Consider the following 17001-nt stretch of genomic DNA (forward strand, 5'->3'; position numbering starts at 1 on the left):
TTTTTTTACGATACATTTTACAGACGTTAAAAATATCAGCGAAAGTGCCGTGGTGAAAGCGTTGCTACCCAAACACGTAGACATGGAGAAGATAAACAGAGAAGTAGCCCACTCGCTGTTGACGTTGTGTTCATCTGAATTGGGCGTGTTTCTGTCCACGGAACACAGCGGCGCCTGCCATCTTTATTAAATTAACTTGTATTTTGTTGAAGCTACATTCCTCAGGGGAAAGCTAATGTAAGTTGTGGTGTTTTCTGGGCGAGTTAAAGTGCGTGGTATTTAGCTAACTAGCTAGCATTAGCCACAGGCTAACGCGAGTCACCTGTCCGGGGCTCGTGCTCCTCCTTGTGAAACGTCACCGTTCAGAAATGATCGATAACACATCAGATATTGCACTTTATACACAGTGCGCCGTGTAAGGTGGTTGTCAGTATTGTGTCGTTTAACATGACCTCCAAATATTATTGGGACAAGTCCACCTAAACGTGAACTGGAGGCCTCGCTGGTTAACTGAGCAGATATCACGCTGATAGGAGGAGAGGAGGTTAATACTGGTCTTTTACATTTTATTTTTGACATACTAGTTAAATGTTGCGTTTGCCTCAGTTAAAAGTGGATTACAACCCCTGCATGGAGATATGTTCATGTCTAATGGGCTGTCTTGTTGGGTTGCAGGGTCTTGACAACATGGACAGTGGCCTGAGTCCCCAGGATAAAAAGGACTTGGACAAGTTCATTAAGTTCTTTGCCTTGAAGGTAAAAAGCCATAATTGAGCTCCTGTTTCCAGCATAAGATATAAATGTAGCTTCTGTGATCGTCTGTCTCTGGAGAGACATTTTGAGGTCTGGGTGTGTTCTTTGATATCGACCAATGCAGGCGGTTTGAGAACCTCGTCACTGATATAGATATAGATATAGATATAGATAGATATATACTTTATTAATCCCCAAGGGGAAATTTGTTGTCGTAGTACAAATAAACACACAAGATAAAATATATAAAGAAGCAACAGGGATGAAAGATATATATATATATATATATATATATATATATATATATATATAGCAATAAAGTTAAATATATATACATATACACAATAAAATAGAATACAAATAACTGGAATGAAATATATGTACAGCTGCAGAGTGTATTCATTAATTAAGCAAATTAAATGTAAACAATAGATAGTGCAAAGTATGTGAAGTGTAATCAGTGTACAGTGATAATTAACATATGTTGCGGCTCCTCTGAATACTTTTTTACTACTGACTGGTACCTGACTAGTAACGGTTTCTTGTGTCCCGTGTGTAGACTGTCCAGGTGATTGTCCAAGCTCGTCTTGGAGAGAAGATCTGCACTCGCTCGTCTTCATCGCCAACTGGCTCTGATTGGGTAAAATAAGTCTTTCTGTTGCATTTTTCATTATTGAAGGTATTGATCAGATTTACATTTCACTGTAGATCTTCACATCTGTGTAGCTGGCTTCGACTGTTGGTCTTTTTCTAAATAAATAAATGTAATCGCTTTGGTTGTTGTTATTATTTCTTCTAGTTTAATTTGGCCATCAAAGACATCCCAGAAGTGACTCATGAAGCCAAGAAGGCACTGGCTGGACAACTTCCAGGCATCGGGCGCTCCATGTGTGTCGAGATCTCCCTCAAGACGTCAGAGGTAAAACATTGTGTTCCTCTACTGCTAGTAATTATCATAAATGTCACTACCTTTATACAGCACACTTACTAATGTATCCTTAAAAAAGTGTATATTTACATTTTCTGTGTCTCATTCAGGGAGACTCAATGGAGTTGGAGACTTGGTGCCTGGAAATGAATGAAAAGTGAGTGGGTTTTAATTGTTTTAGTGACCGAACGAGGAATATTTAGAAAAGTAAAAGGTTTCTCAGTGCTTCCTGTGTGTCTGTGCCTCTATACAGTTGTATGTTATGCACATGATTAGCTTGGAGGACCACAGATCTGTATCTAACGTAATGGACCCCGATACCTGCTTCTCTCCCAAAACATTGTATAGACACACACAGCTTTGTGTGAAGCAGCAAACAAATAAAATCTCATCCAGCAGAAAGAAAGTGCTGACGCTGACGGCTAATGTCAGATGCTTTAAGTTATAAATGGCTTATTTGTGACATTTTGGAGTTGCGTCATGTCTATGAAGTGCTGCTGTTGTTTGAACACAGCTGCCTGCCAGCCGGCACACGACACTTTAAAAAACCATGAAAGGAAAGTCAAGTTATTCTGGCTTTGCATATCGAGCTGTTAAACTTATTTATGTTGGATTTGTCGAGTCATTTAAATGTCGGCTACTCTACCGCATCATTAGATTGACATCTTTGTGAAACACCGGCACGTTGTAATGAGTCAATGTGTCGTCTGACTACTGTAGGTGTGATAAGGACATCAAGGTGTCGTATACCGTCTACAACCGTCTGTCTGTCCTTCTGAAGTCTCTGCTGGCCATCACCAGAGTAACACCTGCCTATAAACTATCCAGAAAGCAGGGCCACGACTATGTCATATTATACAGGTGAGTGGACTCTCAGTCTTGTGAAACAGCTGGTTTAACTGCCCAAGCAACACATAATGGATGTATGAGATATGCCCCCCTTTGTTTCTGCCTCTCTCGTGTCTAGGATTTACTTCGGGGAAGTCCAGCTCAATGGATTGGGAGAAGGTAACTGTAAATGATTGAAAACGAGTCCGTCCTTCGTGTTTTACTGTCCTCATTACAACAGGAAGTTTACACAGTAGTGCAAATACAGCATGTGCAAATCTTTACATACTAAGGTGCAAGAAGAATACAAACATAACTAACTGACCTTCGAGAAGTAGTTTCATTATTCCAGCCAAAATGTATCGTTACATATGACACCAGCATATTTAAGATGAATGAATGAAAGGTTTTTTATATTTGCATTTATGCGTTACATTCGCTGACGTGTGTGTTTGTCTCTCAGGTTTTCAGACGGTGCGCGTCGGCGTGGTTGGCACCCCGGTTGGCACGGTTACGCTCACATGTGCTTACCGCACCAACCTGGCGTTCATGTCCAACAGGTAACTGACACGTAAAGCAGCCTTCAGAGAGAACGTTGTTATTATTATGAATAGCTTCAGGAGTCAGAAGGAGTCAATAACCAGGCCACCGTTGACGTGTCGCCTCCTGCAGACAGTTTGAGCGGTCCGCTCCGATCATGGGGATCATCGTGGATCACTTTGTGGACCCTCCCTGCGGCGGCCAGCGGCCTGCAAACATGGGGCATCCCTGCAACTACAGGTAGCTACAGGAAGCCGTAGACATGAAGACGCTTCATTTTCAAACGGGAACCCTGATAGCATATGAAAACAACTCCACTCAAAGTTTCTCTGACTGCTGCAGATGAGTCTCAGCCCGGCCACGAACATTTGAGAGCTTTTTGGGTGATGTAATTCATCCTTTTGGACCTGACTAATGTCTGCAAAATATGACTCGGCTGCATCTGCAGCTCAGGCTGCCTGAAGTGTTCGCTTTGTTTTTAAAATCAGCTCAATTCTGCGTCGGTTTATGACTGACGTTTTCATCAGTTCGTTGGACGTCAACAACTTGAATGTATAATATGTGTGTTTAGAGCTACAGATGAGGATGACGGAGGACAATATGCAGGGTGTCAAGACTCACAGGAGGTCTGCACCACCTCCTTCTCCACCTCCCCTCCCTCACAGGTTAGAGGACTTACTCACTCGCTCCTCTTTACTGGCTCTTGCTTTATCTGCTCCATTTTCACACCTGTTCTTTATTTTACTTTCTCTTTTCTCTCTCTGTTTGTTTTCTGTCCTGTTGTCTTTTTATTGTCTGCTTATCTGTGTGTGTGTGTCTGCTGTGTGCACTCTCTCAGTGTGTGTGTACACTGAGTCCTTCGCCCTCTAAACTGTCTAAGCCCCTCCCTCTGGACAGTCTGCTGCTTCCACTGGCTCCTGGACTTGTCACTCACACTGTGAGTTTATACTGGCCACTGTGAGAGTGTGACTGTGTGTGAAACACTGCTGATCCCTCCGATTTCTCATTTGTCTTTGGGTGTGTGTGTTTGGTCAGTTGTCTCACTTATACCATCATCCCTCTTGACCGTGATGTGTCATGGACTGTGTATACCTGTTGATGTTTTATCATCTGTACCACATAGTGAACCTGTTCATCTCAAGAGCACAACTTCAACAACAGTGTGTGGTTAATGTTGCCTCTTCTCTGTCTCTAGCTGTATGCTTCCAGGTTATCATATCATCCTCCAGCTCTCGCAGGAGCTGCTGAGCTCTGTCACCCTGCTGCAAACCAGGTGATGCAGTCCAATCAATTCACCTCCAGATCCACGTAATCACAGATTTCTACTATATCTCAGTTCTGTTCCTCCTCTTCAGGTGTTGCATGCTGGGAAGGAGCATGGAGGGGTGGTGTCGGGTCCCGCCCAGCCTCCTCATGGAGCCGACGCTCAGCTGACGGCAGAGAACGCTGCCAACACACCTGGCAGCAGGTAAATCATCTGAACTGAAACACTGGCCCCATAAAGTATATTTGGATTGTTAATTAATATCCAAACGACTCGTCTGTTTTCCCAGCGGTGACGATGCCGGCCTGATGCACAGCGGAGAGAGGAGGAAGAGGAGGGATGAAGGGCGGAGGAGCCTTTCTCCCGCCGACCCTGTGGAGTCTCTCAACGCATTCACGAGGAAGATCGGAGCCTTTGTCAATAAACCCAGCACACCGGTAGAAACCAGTAGAACTCAGATCTGTGACTTAATGAGCCGACAGATGTTTGTCGCGACTGAATTTAACCCTGTGTGTGTGTGTAGATAACAGCAGCAAGTCTGGACCTGCCATTTGCTGCATTTGCTCCTAGAGGCCTGGACACTGAGGATAATGATCCCATGGTAAAGATTCCGATGAAGATGCCTTTTTCCTCCTCATACAGCTTGATACTTTGGGTTGTCTTTAAATGCACAGTTGTTATGATAAAAGGTTGATGCAGGTTCTCTACAGTTGGGATTCTGTGTTCAGGTGCAGCCTCCAGACTCCCCTCCCTGCCCCTCCCCCCTGCAGGCCAGCCTCCATTCTCAGGGCTCCGAGGGATCGGGGCAGCAGGACGACTTCGTCATGGTCGACTTTGTACGCAACTATTGCTCCAGGCGGAGGATAAAAGAATATATATCCACAACATGTGGAGATACAAATATGCATCAAAGCGTAGTCTTAAAATTGTTCTGATTCTTGGTTTAAAGGAAGTCTCCAACCACTCATACATTTGCTTTCATCTCACTGTATTTTTTTACTTTTGTAACATTTAAAGGATGTCTTTCTCTCTGTGCAGCGTCCAGCCTTCTCTAAAGACGACTTGTTGCCGATGGATCTGGGTACTTTCTACAGAGAGTTTCAGAACCCCCCTCAACTGGCCAGCCTCTCGCTACACATCAGCTCCCAGTCGATGGCCGATGACCTGGTAACACAACTTTTTAAAGTAATTTTTTAACCTTAACTTCCATTTAAAAAAATAGTTGAAGCGAGCTGAATGCCTTCCGGTGACAGCGATGTCGCATGTTCTTGTCTGCAGGACTCGCTGCCAGAGAAACTGGCCGTTTACGAGAAGAACATCGACGAGTTTGACGCTTTTGTGGACATGCTCCAGTAGAAGAGGACGGCATGAGAGAAAAGACTGAATGGATGGTGGCAAATGAAGCGGAGAAGCAGCTCTGTAGTCGTTTGTCCCGTGAGAATCGCTCAGACTAAAGCGCTGTATTTTAATGTGAAGCTCCTCATTTCTGACATTTTCCTCTCCCACCTTCCAGTCAGGCACGCTCCCCTCACTTGTACAGATCCCTGTAAATACTATATTATCTCCTCTGGTCGTGTTCATTTAAAAAAAAAAAAAAATCTGCTCACACGACCGCATTTGATCAGGATTAAAACACTTTTAGGCAGCCGTGTAATTCAAGGACAGACCACCTGCACTCATGATGGTTTGTTCAACTAGTAATTGATCCACTGAACAGTACTAGCCTCTGAAGGTTCCCTCTACATCATTACATCATGGCCTTTCTGATCACACGGTGGGACTCAAACCAAATCACTTTGCGTCATAGACTTCGACCTCAAAACTGAAATCTTGAAAAGCTGGTCTTGGCAGGTAAATTGCATTTCAGTTGCGATTAAGACAGTAAGACAAGCTTTGCAATTATCAAAAAGGGACAAGTCTCGTATCGGAAGCAATTAATTTGGGAGGCAGTCGTTCAGTTGCCCTAGCTGGTCTGGGGATTTATACGGCCAACGTTCACGTCAGCTAACAGCCCCAATGGAATAAAGTTATGTAAATGATACCCGTAGTAAGAATCATGTTACCATGCTGAAGCAACTTGTTCAACTACATTCTGTTCCAGCTACTCAATACACTGCGTGCATCAACATGTATATTATGGAGTTTTTTGTAAAACGTTTCCATCCGTCTACACAAGCGGCCGGTGTCACCATCCATGACTGTTGGTATTTGGTTGAAAGCTTTAATTTAAACTTTTCTTTGCTGTTGGTCTGTGTCCTAATAAAGCATGGCTGCTCTGTTGAAACGACTGTGTCAAATGCCCGAGGCCACGAGGAAGTGCTCAACACCACAAAACTGGTATTTAGAGAACAGAGGTGGATAATGTCAAAGCTGCATGCATTACCTTGCTTTTAAAACACCTGCTAGCTTAACAGACTTCTATGAGTCTGTCCAGGAATCACTGAGCCACAATAAATAGTCTACCATAACTGCGAAAATGGATTATTCTCATCAGTTTACCTGCCAATCGTTTGTACATTTAAGTCTTTTGACCAAAACCCAAAGTTTGAAGATATATAAACAGGGAAATCATCTCCAAATTTGAGAAGTTACAAATAGTAATTGTTGCATCTCTCCATAAAAACCTCATTAAAATCACAATGTCCCTTATGGCAGATGCATTGATCTCCAGATCAAACTCTGGGCAAGAAAATGAATAAAGTGTAATTTACATCTTTAATAAAATCAAATGAAGAACTTCTCAAATGGAATTTTATTGTTGGTAGTTTCCATCACATCATAAGTCCATCACATATCTGCAGGGCTGCAAAGGGTCAAAACCATAAAGTTAAGAGTATGGCAACACGCATTTTACAAATACTCTACAATTCATGTTTCACGCAGCAACCAACTAGAGACGCTGTCCGTTCCCGAAGCCCCTTCCTCTCTCACTGCTACGCAAAAGGGGTCGAGAACCGTCACGCAAACACTTCAACGTCAGACTCATTTCCCGTGAGACGGCTATCTGGAAGGCTATGGAAGAAAGCTGCTTAAACATAACTCCTCCCCAGACAACGATGATGTGAATTTCCTAACTATTTATATTTTCTAAGTTAGCCACTTAACATGCCGTTACTTTTTTGGAAACGCACCCTCTGAGCTGTGGCAGACGGGCCGTTTACCCCCCAGGTAACACTGGGAAACACGGAACGAGAACAAAAAAAAACAAAAAAGAAAGAAAAGGATTTCACAGGAGACGGGCAGTGATCGCCCAGTGTGCACTTCCACCTCATTCAATTGCTCAGTCCACTAGAATGTCCTGTCCCCACGCCCCCCCACTGTGGCCCCCTCTGAGCCCGACTGTCCAATGAGCTCGTGTTGGGCGGCGTGGAGAATGAGTCCCTCTGGGCACGGCGAGACGAATCAAACGTCGGGGGATGGTTGGAAAACTAAAACGTCCAGATAGAAGACGGCGATAAGACGGGCACGACTGACACTTAACTCTGGTTGCCACTTCCTTGGATACGGGGTGGAAGTCTTTAGGGTGGATGGCCAATGTCCTCCATTGTCATAAATATCCAACCTGCTCCCCCCCACCACCCGCCAATCGGCTGAATGCAAGTGGGGTTATATAATAGTGGGGTCGGGGTGGTGATGGGGTGGGGGTTGAAGCCGGTGTCCATGCACACGACAGATCAGAGCAGGAGGAAGTAGAGGGAGTGTATGGAGGAGATCCAGGAGCTCGACTTTTCTTCATGGGCTTTTTAAAGAGCGGGGAGGTGACCGGGGGTCCGGGCTCAGGCGGTGTTCAGGAGTTCCTTTATGGCTTTCTGCTGCGTCTCGTTCAGCGTCGACACACACTGCGTCCATAAACCTCCCGACACCTGGAAGACACGACGACGAGGTCAGGCAAAACGGATTCATTCACATATCCGTGGAAATTATTTGGTTTCTGAGCAGTTTACACCTTTTTTTTGTCCGTATGCAGCATGAAGCCAGTAAGAATTCGCTCACCTGTACTTGACGGACGACGTTTGCCAGCCGTTTGCTGCACGCGTCTTCAGTCTTGACCGATTCGTTTGCAACGCCGTCTGCGATGATGAGGAAGATTTTAGGCAGATTGGCGTTGTCTGGTCCGAGGACGATGGGGTTGTTGCTGTGGAGAGAAGACGGAAGGGTGAATAAATGAAGGGTGTGTACAAAAGAAATGTTTAAATAAATACATTTGAGAGCCGCCCCACCTTTCAATGAGGTCACACAGGAAGTCAAACGTGTGGACGGCCTCCTCTTTGTCCTCGTTGAGCGGCAGCCAGCTGAGCCAATGGGGAAGGATCTCGTTGACGTTCACGCACTCGGGCCGAAACCTCATGACCTTTCCGACGGCGGAGATGCAGTTCTCTGTGGCGTTGACGTTCTCTTTGGCGCGCGAGTCCGCCGCCTGGATGACCCTCACCAGCAGGGGGATGGCCTCTGGATCGAGGAAACAAAAACACCTGGTCAACTAAAAGCAACGCGCTGCCGCCGACTGGCAATGCGAGAGCGGTGCCGGGTCGTACCTGTGCAGAATGGGCGGTAGGTCTCTCCTCCGTACTGAGCCATGACGCCGACGCCGTAGGCGGCCGCCTGCCGGACCTCGGGGCTCGTGTCACACAGCGACTGCAGCATCGGCCGCAGGAAGTACTCTGCGTATTTGAAGGAGGCGGGGCTGCAGTGCTCCACCACATCGTCGAAGATGCACAGACCCCACTGTCGGTCCGCCCACGGCCTGGTGGGACACTGAAGACAAGCGCAGTTAGATTACTGTGGACTCGTCATTAACTTTCACGGGCCAATAACATGACTGCAGACAGGAAGTACTCACGATCAGCTGGACGATGAGCTGCAGCAGCTGTTCGAACCAAGGCAGCACCTTTTCTTTGTAGCTACTGAACACCGAGTGCAGGATGTCAGACACTTTGGTCAGGATGTACACGTCGTTCTCATCCTGCAGAAGAAAAAGATGAGGCAACATGAGGACTCGCCCTTTTTTCACGAGGTCATTTCTGACGATGGAAGGTGAACATGCATACCTCGTCTTGTAATGATTCCTCCACCTGCTCGTCGTAGTCTTCATCCTGTCTCTTGGCTGTGAAGAGCAAAGCAGTGTTCGGTGAGGATTATACCTTGATTTGAATGAGATAAAAAAAACGTATGTGGCTGGAATGAAGTCTCACTTTGTCTGAGCTCCTGGTTCTTAAAATGCTCCTCCAGTTTTCCCTTCAAGATGCCGCCCAGCTCCTCAAAATGCTCGTTGTTCAGACAGCCGTCTCCCATCAGCTCGATGCACTTCAGACAGAAAACAAACGCGCGTGAGAAACCCAGCGGCGGCGGCTCCTGAAATGTATCCGAATGAAAAATCGCTCAACTAAGTTACCTTGGCAAAGGAGTGCATGATCTCCGACAGGACGTCGGAGTCTGGCTCGGTGCCGATGGACTTGATGAGCGCGTCGCACATGAAGTGCCACATCTGGGTGAGGTACTCGGGTCCTCGAACCCGCGCACACTCCAGCAGCAGGGGCATGGACTCAGCTGCTGCCACCCGCACGCGTGAGCCAGTTAAGGAAACGCCATCGAGCCTCAACCCATTTACATACACGCCACCATTTACAGCTTTGTAAGAAGTTGAAAAGGATATCGTCATGGAAGTAAAACTTGAGCAGAGGAACCATCAGCTTCACCACCTGCTCCGTGTATTCCACAAAGCCCTCCTTCAGCTCTTTGGCATAGCACACCTGGAAGAACAACACAGTCTCATCAACAGGACTTCTCAATAAGAGACGAACAATAGATGATCAATGCTACAAATCTGCCTACGATCCGACTCGGGGTCCTGACAGTTTGGCAGTTTCTCCGTAGCGGACTGGACGACTCACCAGCATCTGGCAGGCTGTGGCCTTCTCCTCCAGACCCGCCGTCTTGATGCCGAAACTCTGCTGGTCTCCCAGGTTGACAAACTCCCAGCCGTCGTCCTCCGATATGTTCTCCATGTCTTGGGCTACGAGACGGAGACGGACGTATTCAAACACCGCTTTTGCATTGTAGTGGGGAAGCGATGTACATAGTTGGAAACCTGTACTTACTGTCGAGCAGGGCCACCTCCGGCTTAATGGAGGCGGTCTTCATCAGCGGGCCCATCACCACAGGAAGGTACTGCTGAAACTCCTTCCCCAGGATCTTGCACATCCTGGCCCACGCTGAGATCATGTACGAGATCTAAACCACAACAAACAGGACAGGATGACTATACTGCAGCAGCAAAATCAAGAAAACCTGCACAGATCAAAGCTCCGTTCATACAAACCCACCTGAGGGTCGTCGTCCTCCAGGTCATTGAAGTCCGTCTGGGTTTTGAGGAGCAGCTGCATGACTGCGGAGGCGTCCGGCATGAACTAAGGAGACAGAACAGAAAAGGGACGGAAGTGAAGATGGCCGCCATCTTTCATTTACAGATCCCAGCGGATACTTTTTCCAGGGCAGACGTACCTTCTCCTTGCCGACAGCCAGGCCGATGAGGCTGATGCACTCGATGGTCTTGCCCCGGAGAAGCCGCAGCTCCTTCTGCACGGCGTTCTCCACGATGTGTTTGAGCGAGGGCATGAACAAGTCGTAGTACGGCACGAACTTCTCCTCGGCCGTGTCCGCCACCGAGGCGATGGAGGTCACCACCTGCTCCAGGACCAGTTTGGTGCCCTTCTGGATCAACTGGGAGGAGGACACAGTTAAAACAAATAGGAAACCAACAGTAATCGGTAGCAGGAGCTGCGACGTTAAGATGCATTTGTACCTCTTGCAGCTTCGCCACCATGATGACGTGGAGGTGCTGCACCAAGCTGTCCAGATAGGGGATCAGCAGTGTTTTAGGACAGTCCTCTGTAAAGTTGATGAGGGCGGCAGCAGCGTGCGCTTGCACCCGAGGGTTACTCTGGTCCTCCATGGTCTGAAGCAGGGCTGAGATCACCTAGAAGGGAGGCGGGTGCAGCGTCAGACTCCATACAACCTTTACTTTGTGACCCCGTCCCATGCGGACTACTCCTTACCTTGTCGTGGAATTTCTTTTGGAAGGTCGGGGCAAAGTCTGTGGCCATTTGCCCAATAGCGTTGCAGGCAGCATAGCGCACCCGTGGGTGCTGAGGAGGGAAAAAGGAAACTCATTACCGCCATATGCGATGGTCACTGCTGCGTGAAGTCCCCATAACGTTAGTAACTCAATAAGAGAAACTCTAACATGAATAAACGTGAACCCATCACAACGTGCTCTCTAACACCACTAGAAACAAAACAAAGTGAAGTACCATGAGGTCAGTCTACCATGTGCTGCGTCTTCGTATTAAACAATCAAGTGTCAAGTTGTTTCTTACAGGATCGGAGCAGAAGATGAGCACAAAGCTGACGATCTCTTGGAGGATGGCCTCCATCTGCTGGTGGCAGCCCTCGCCGATGGCCGACAGCGCCATCAGCCCGGCGTGGCGGTACTTCCAGTCAGCTGGCAACAGAGGCACTGGGTTAAATCTCATGTTCAAGCTTCACGCATGCGACAGTTTAAATGGCTTCAATTAGCGGCAGGTGTATTTACGGTTCTGCAGCATCTGCATGATGTGCTGTTTGATCATGGGCAGGATGATCTTTCCCCCAAGACCACAGGCGATTCTGTCGAGAGCGCTCTCCCCAGCCACGGCATTACTGGTGGCGATACAAGATATAAATCACTCAACACACTTTTAAACCTTTGAAGGTCCCTTATATATCGGCGTCTTGGTTTCTTACCTGTCAAAGTCATCGTCCTCCAGTTCGTCCGCCATCGCCCACTCTTCATCTTCCTCGAGGTCCACCATCATGGCCAGCATCTGGGGCACTGAAGACACAGCACATGCATATTACGACTGTCCAAACTACTTCACCCAGATCCTTCGGGCGGACAAAACTTAATGGGTTGGCAGTTACGTTCTCCTCCTCACCGCTCAGAGCCACAATGGCCGTGTGCTTCCTCAGCATGGCTGCTGCAGTCTCGGATAACGTGACGATGACCTCCAGCGCCAACTGCCTCTGCATGTTTGTCAGGTTGGTGTCGGCACACAGCTGAAGAGACAGTGGCATGTTGGTCACATGGGAGCTTACCGTCACATCGGTCTGATGCAAACTTTCTACATGTTTGGCTTCAGGGTGCTCTGACTCACCTTCAGACAGAGCTGCAGGGTGGCCTCCAGGTTGGGCCTCAGGTATTTGGGTGCCGTGTCTGCGATTTCCACCAAGGACTTGAGCACAGAGTCGTCTGCCTGGTAGCACGAATCGTTCACACTCTGAAAACAGAATCTGCGGTGAGCGTTGCAAATGCGTTCATTCGGCCGTGGCATTCCGCCGCAATCGGAGGGCTTAACCTCCACGAGTCACAGACATAGATCTCTAATTTTACATCATCGAATGGCATCTCACCTGCAGGATGCCGGGCAGCAGGTCAGAGAAGTGCTTCAGCAGAGCCGAGTTGCTCTCATTTGACAGAACAAAGGCCGCCGCAGCGCGAGCCGCCAAGGTGCGAATCTGAGGGAGCATTCAAAGTAAGTAAGAAAATCTGGGTAAAACTAATCTGGATAATAACCGTCCTAATTCCCCTCAGTGAGCTCCTACCTGTGGGTTTGCCTGGTCCTGCATGCACTGGACAAGCATGCGCTTGATAACCTCCATATAATGCTGCTGCTGGTTGCCGAAGATCCCTGGGAAGTTCCTAAAGAGAACGAGACACGCAACTGTCAGCCACCAGGACTTATCTGAAATATGTAGATATGAAATATGTCCCAGATAAAAATATGTGGGATGAAGCAAACAGGAGCTCACCAGAATATGTGCAGGGCAGATTCTCGCAGGGTAACGCTGTCAGAGTTGACAGAGTCAAAGAGAAACTTGAGCACCTCTGGCCACTGGTTATTCCCATCATCATCTGGACAACAACACAATCGACGATTAATTTCCCTATATTTGTCAGAGAGGCAGCTGTAAAAAAAACAACAACCATCAAACGGAGCGTTACCTATGAGGTTGCGGGTGAGCTCGGCTGCGATGTCGCAGACCTTCTTGCGGATGTTGGGCGAGGCCTCCTGCTGGATGCTGGTCAGCAGCTCGGTCTTGATGGCCGTCTGCATCTCCAGGGTCAGGCCCGGGTAGACCTCCTCGAAGGACGACGACAGCAGCCGCCGCAGCAGCACTGCCGCCATCTGTTTGACCTGAGCGGACAAAACATGCGCTTTCATTATTACAGGAAACGCTGGGATTTTGTAAAGCTAACCAGACGGTTAATTTCTGGCTTCGTCAGGTGGCGAGGCTTTACGAGTAATCATTTTAACTTAATTTGAGAAGACAGTTTTATTTGACAGCTTTTCTTTGGATGGATTTTACGAGTTTACGATCTCCAATAAGTGTCACTGGACGAACTGTAGGATTACAGCTACCAGACCTGCACAGGGACATTTGGTGAAGTCAGCGGTCACTCTTAAAAAAACAACACTAACAAAACCAGAAGCATCTCAGAAAGGCAGAGTCACTATCCACGGGCCGAGCACCTAGTGCCTGCTCTCATTTCAAGACTAAAAATATCAGCCTTGAGGTAAAGAAAGGGAGAGGGAGCATGAGGGACCAAGCAGCTGCTGAACTCAAGAGTAAACATAACTGCCTAAATGCCAAAACCATGACTCATAACAAGCCTTAATGTGGTGGCCGGACGACATTCATGAGATGCCGTGAACGTGGCACCTTTTTCAAAGTAGAGATATAACAGTGACGCGGACTGACTTTTCAATTATGACAGCGTGGATCGGTGTCGACCCAAAACGCTCTTGCTTCCTGACATGACCAGCGATGAAACACGCTTCTGATTGGCTAGCAGGTGTTAAGCCAAGCACACAGCACATTGAACCCTAAACATGCGCTGACTGGATACAAACAAGCGACTGCAAGTAACGCCACATGTCAGTGTTGAGTACAAACCTCCTCTGCAGCAGATGCATCTCTGATGGCCTGCAGCAAGAATGTGATCTTGGTCTGGCCCAGGATGGTGTCATAGGTCTCCTGCGAAGAAAAGGAACGGTCAGTGGTGTGAGTGAGACACGCCTCATAACAAAATGTACTATTTCAGTCCCGGGATAAATTATTTCGGACCAGTGGGAGAGCGCCATGCCCACGTTGTTGCTGGAACTCCACACTGAAACAAATACTGAGGCTGCTTCACAACTTAGTTCCTCTTCACGGATGAGGGAACAACATGGGTGCGGTTATTCAAAAGCCTGCATTTCATTCACTAGGTGTTCATGGTGCCGACAGTAAAATAAGCGCCGCAGGCCTGTACTGTAATCAGTTTATACTAGTCTGTAGTAAAAGAATAAACATAACACGTACACCTGAGAGCAGTATTTCATAACGGCAATTTAAAAAAGCAAGCCACTGGAAGACTTTGTGAACCAGCGACAAAGTTTACATTTGACTGCCAACTTCTTATTTGATAAAAACAACTTCTAGAGTTGGACATGTTTCCAACAGTCGGTGATAAAAACAAATTAAAATAAACTGGCAAGACTAGAAGCAGCCATAAAGTGCTGAACTTCGACATCATGGGACGTGGAGCTCACAGAGGGTGAACTTTCAATAAATAAGGCTGGTTGTTCTGTGCATTTGTTTTGGTCTCGGATGTTCACACGAAGGGCGGGTGTGCTCTGACGGAGAATATCAAGACGATGCATGCACATCAAGTGGCAACGCTAATGAACTTTGTTTGCCCATAGCTGGCATGTATTCGCAGGACAAAGACAAGACAGGGAGGAGTGTCATTGTGGCAGGAGAGAAACCAGATTACTGACTCACCACATTGAAACTGGACACACACACCGGGCCTCTCCCACCCTGACACATGTCTCGTAATACTCTGATTTCTTGGGCTCCAGTGGCTCACCGTCATCACCTGCCTCATATCAACTAACATGTCTAGCTTTTAGTAGCACTTCGCATACTCCAAACAGCCAACATGACTTTAAGTAGACGTGGACAACGTGCCAGCTTCAATAACTATAATGAGCAGTAAAACTAGCCCACCAGCTACTGCAAAAGCTCAGGAAAATGGTGACACTCTACAACTGAAGACTGCACTTCATGGCTGGCCATCCCTGCTGGATCTGTGTCCCTATAAATGTGTAGTAGCTGTAGTCTTTAGTTGTTCATATGTGGGTTTAAAGCCCTCAACAGATGGATCAATTCCTATTGTGTGTGCAAGACAGAAAGGGGAGTTTTTATAAAAGGATGAATTCCGATGAGCTTAGTATCGCGGCAGACAGTGTGTGGTTTAATAAAGAAAACCGCTGACTGCAAGCGAGGGATGAGCGTGATAAGATTCAACCACCTCATCTAAAAGTCGGGTGCTGGAGAGGTAAACTGGGGCAACAATGCTTTGCCGCGACAAGGGGCTCATCGTGGTGGTGAGTGAATAGGCCAGCTAGACTCAGCCCAAACAAATCCAGCAGAGCACCTAATCCAGAGAGAGGATGAGCCTGAACCCGAGATGATTCACTCACTGAACAGAACGAGGACGTGTTTTAAAACAATTGTGTTGAAGGGACTTCCAGATTAAATGACCGGAGGCCATGACACAATCAGTGCAAACATGACCTACTGCCCCCCGCACCACCTCCACCCTTAAACCTCCATCCGTAACGCCATTGATGGCCACATGATGTGCGCCATTACGCCTCTAACTTCACACGTTTGTCGGTATTTAACTACTGAATCCCTTTGAAGCACACCCATCCACTCTGCCCATCGCTAGCTCGCTAGCGCGTGAACCTAGCAGCTCCTTAGCTTCGTGCTACTTCCTGTACTCTTCTGGCTTCACCGTCAGCTGGACACTTTCGGGATGTGCCCCCTAAAACCAACTGAACGCGTCACTTGGGATCAAACCGACCGAGTGTGACACAAAACGCGGTCTCGCGACCGGGTTTGAGTCCGAAACTACGCAACACGGCGGTGGCGGTTAGCTTTAGCTGGGCAGAAACTCCGTGTTGGCTTCGCGTTGCACGTGGGCTATCGAGCCTGACGTGCGGGCTCACTGCGCGCGCGGCCAGGCTGGATAGCTCGGGCGGTTAGCTAACCCCGCTCGCGCTTGTTTTATCGCAACCTCCGAACTTGTCACTCGTGAAATCCGCCACGTCTCGTCGTCTCACCTCCGCTGGCTTCCTGACGGTGTTGTCAGGGCTCATCAGGTTGCCCAGCAAGAGGTAGAACTGCTGCTGCTGGTCCGCCATTGCAGTGAGATCCAAAAAGACCAGCCGGGTGGAGGAGCGGCGAAATGAGCCCGGCAGACCTAGCTTAGGTCACACAATGCTGCCCTCGTCGCATTGGCTCGTTCTATCAACTCTACTCGCCGCTCATTGGACGAGAGGACTCTGTCAAACGCATTCCATTGGCTTACGCGCATTTCCTGCTCCTATTGGACGGAATCGACACAGAAAAGTGAACGCGTTGATCCAGTTAGTTAATAATGAAATTACCAAAGCGCGGGAAATTACCACACCAGCGCCAACAAAATAGAAGCAGCTTATTTTTATTTTACAAGTCAATTAGCGGGAGGGAAAGTAACTCAGTACATTTACTCAGTACTGTACTTCAGTACAATGATGCGGTTCTCGTGCTTAACTTG

General features: G+C 47.7%; 2 protein-coding genes across 5 annotated transcripts; one reads left to right on the forward strand and one right to left on the reverse strand.

Moving 5' to 3' along the window:
- The first annotated feature begins 96 nt into the window (after window positions 1–96).
- On the forward strand, window positions 97–6881 carry atg13 (ATG13 autophagy related 13 homolog). 4 transcript variants are annotated; one of them, XM_079236669.1, is made up of 18 exons: window positions 97–237; window positions 676–756; window positions 1313–1393; window positions 1553–1672; window positions 1792–1838; window positions 2402–2542; window positions 2649–2689; window positions 2973–3069; window positions 3182–3289; window positions 3621–3714; window positions 3888–3986; window positions 4245–4322; window positions 4405–4517; window positions 4603–4750; window positions 4837–4914; window positions 5042–5149; window positions 5352–5498; window positions 5592–6881. In XM_079236669.1, the coding sequence occupies exons 2-18, from the start codon at window positions 688–690 to the stop codon at window positions 5667–5669; spliced, it is 1647 nt and encodes a 548-aa protein (XP_079092795.1). In that variant the 5' UTR covers window positions 97–237; window positions 676–687; the 3' UTR covers window positions 5670–6881. The 4 variants fall into 4 exon arrangements, with proteins under 4 accessions (XP_079092795.1, XP_079092796.1, XP_079092797.1 ...); XM_079236670.1 differs by having other exon boundaries at window positions 5352–5480; XM_079236671.1 differs by lacking the exon at window positions 3888–3986.
- A 166-nt stretch (window positions 6882–7047) lies between these two features.
- Window positions 7048–16618, reverse strand: kpnb3 (karyopherin (importin) beta 3). The gene is made up of 26 exons (XM_079236668.1): window positions 16526–16618; window positions 14307–14387; window positions 13354–13546; window positions 13161–13263; window positions 12954–13050; window positions 12762–12866; window positions 12506–12628; window positions 12287–12407; window positions 12096–12183; window positions 11905–12011; window positions 11690–11814; window positions 11369–11458; window positions 11116–11289; window positions 10815–11033; window positions 10637–10720; window positions 10412–10544; window positions 10205–10326; window positions 9967–10063; window positions 9706–9878; window positions 9506–9617; window positions 9362–9417; window positions 9154–9276; window positions 8849–9068; window positions 8534–8762; window positions 8307–8448; window positions 7048–8176 (listed from the first exon to the last, which is right to left on the reverse strand). The coding sequence occupies exons 1-26, from the start codon at window positions 16604–16606 to the stop codon at window positions 8090–8092; spliced, it is 3285 nt and encodes a 1094-aa protein (XP_079092794.1). The 5' UTR covers window positions 16607–16618; the 3' UTR covers window positions 7048–8089.
- Window positions 16619–17001: the final 383 nt, after the last annotated feature.

Source organism: Taurulus bubalis, assembly GCF_910589615.1.
Source record: "Taurulus bubalis genome assembly, chromosome: 21".
Lineage (NCBI taxonomy): Eukaryota > Metazoa > Chordata > Actinopteri > Perciformes > Cottidae > Taurulus > Taurulus bubalis.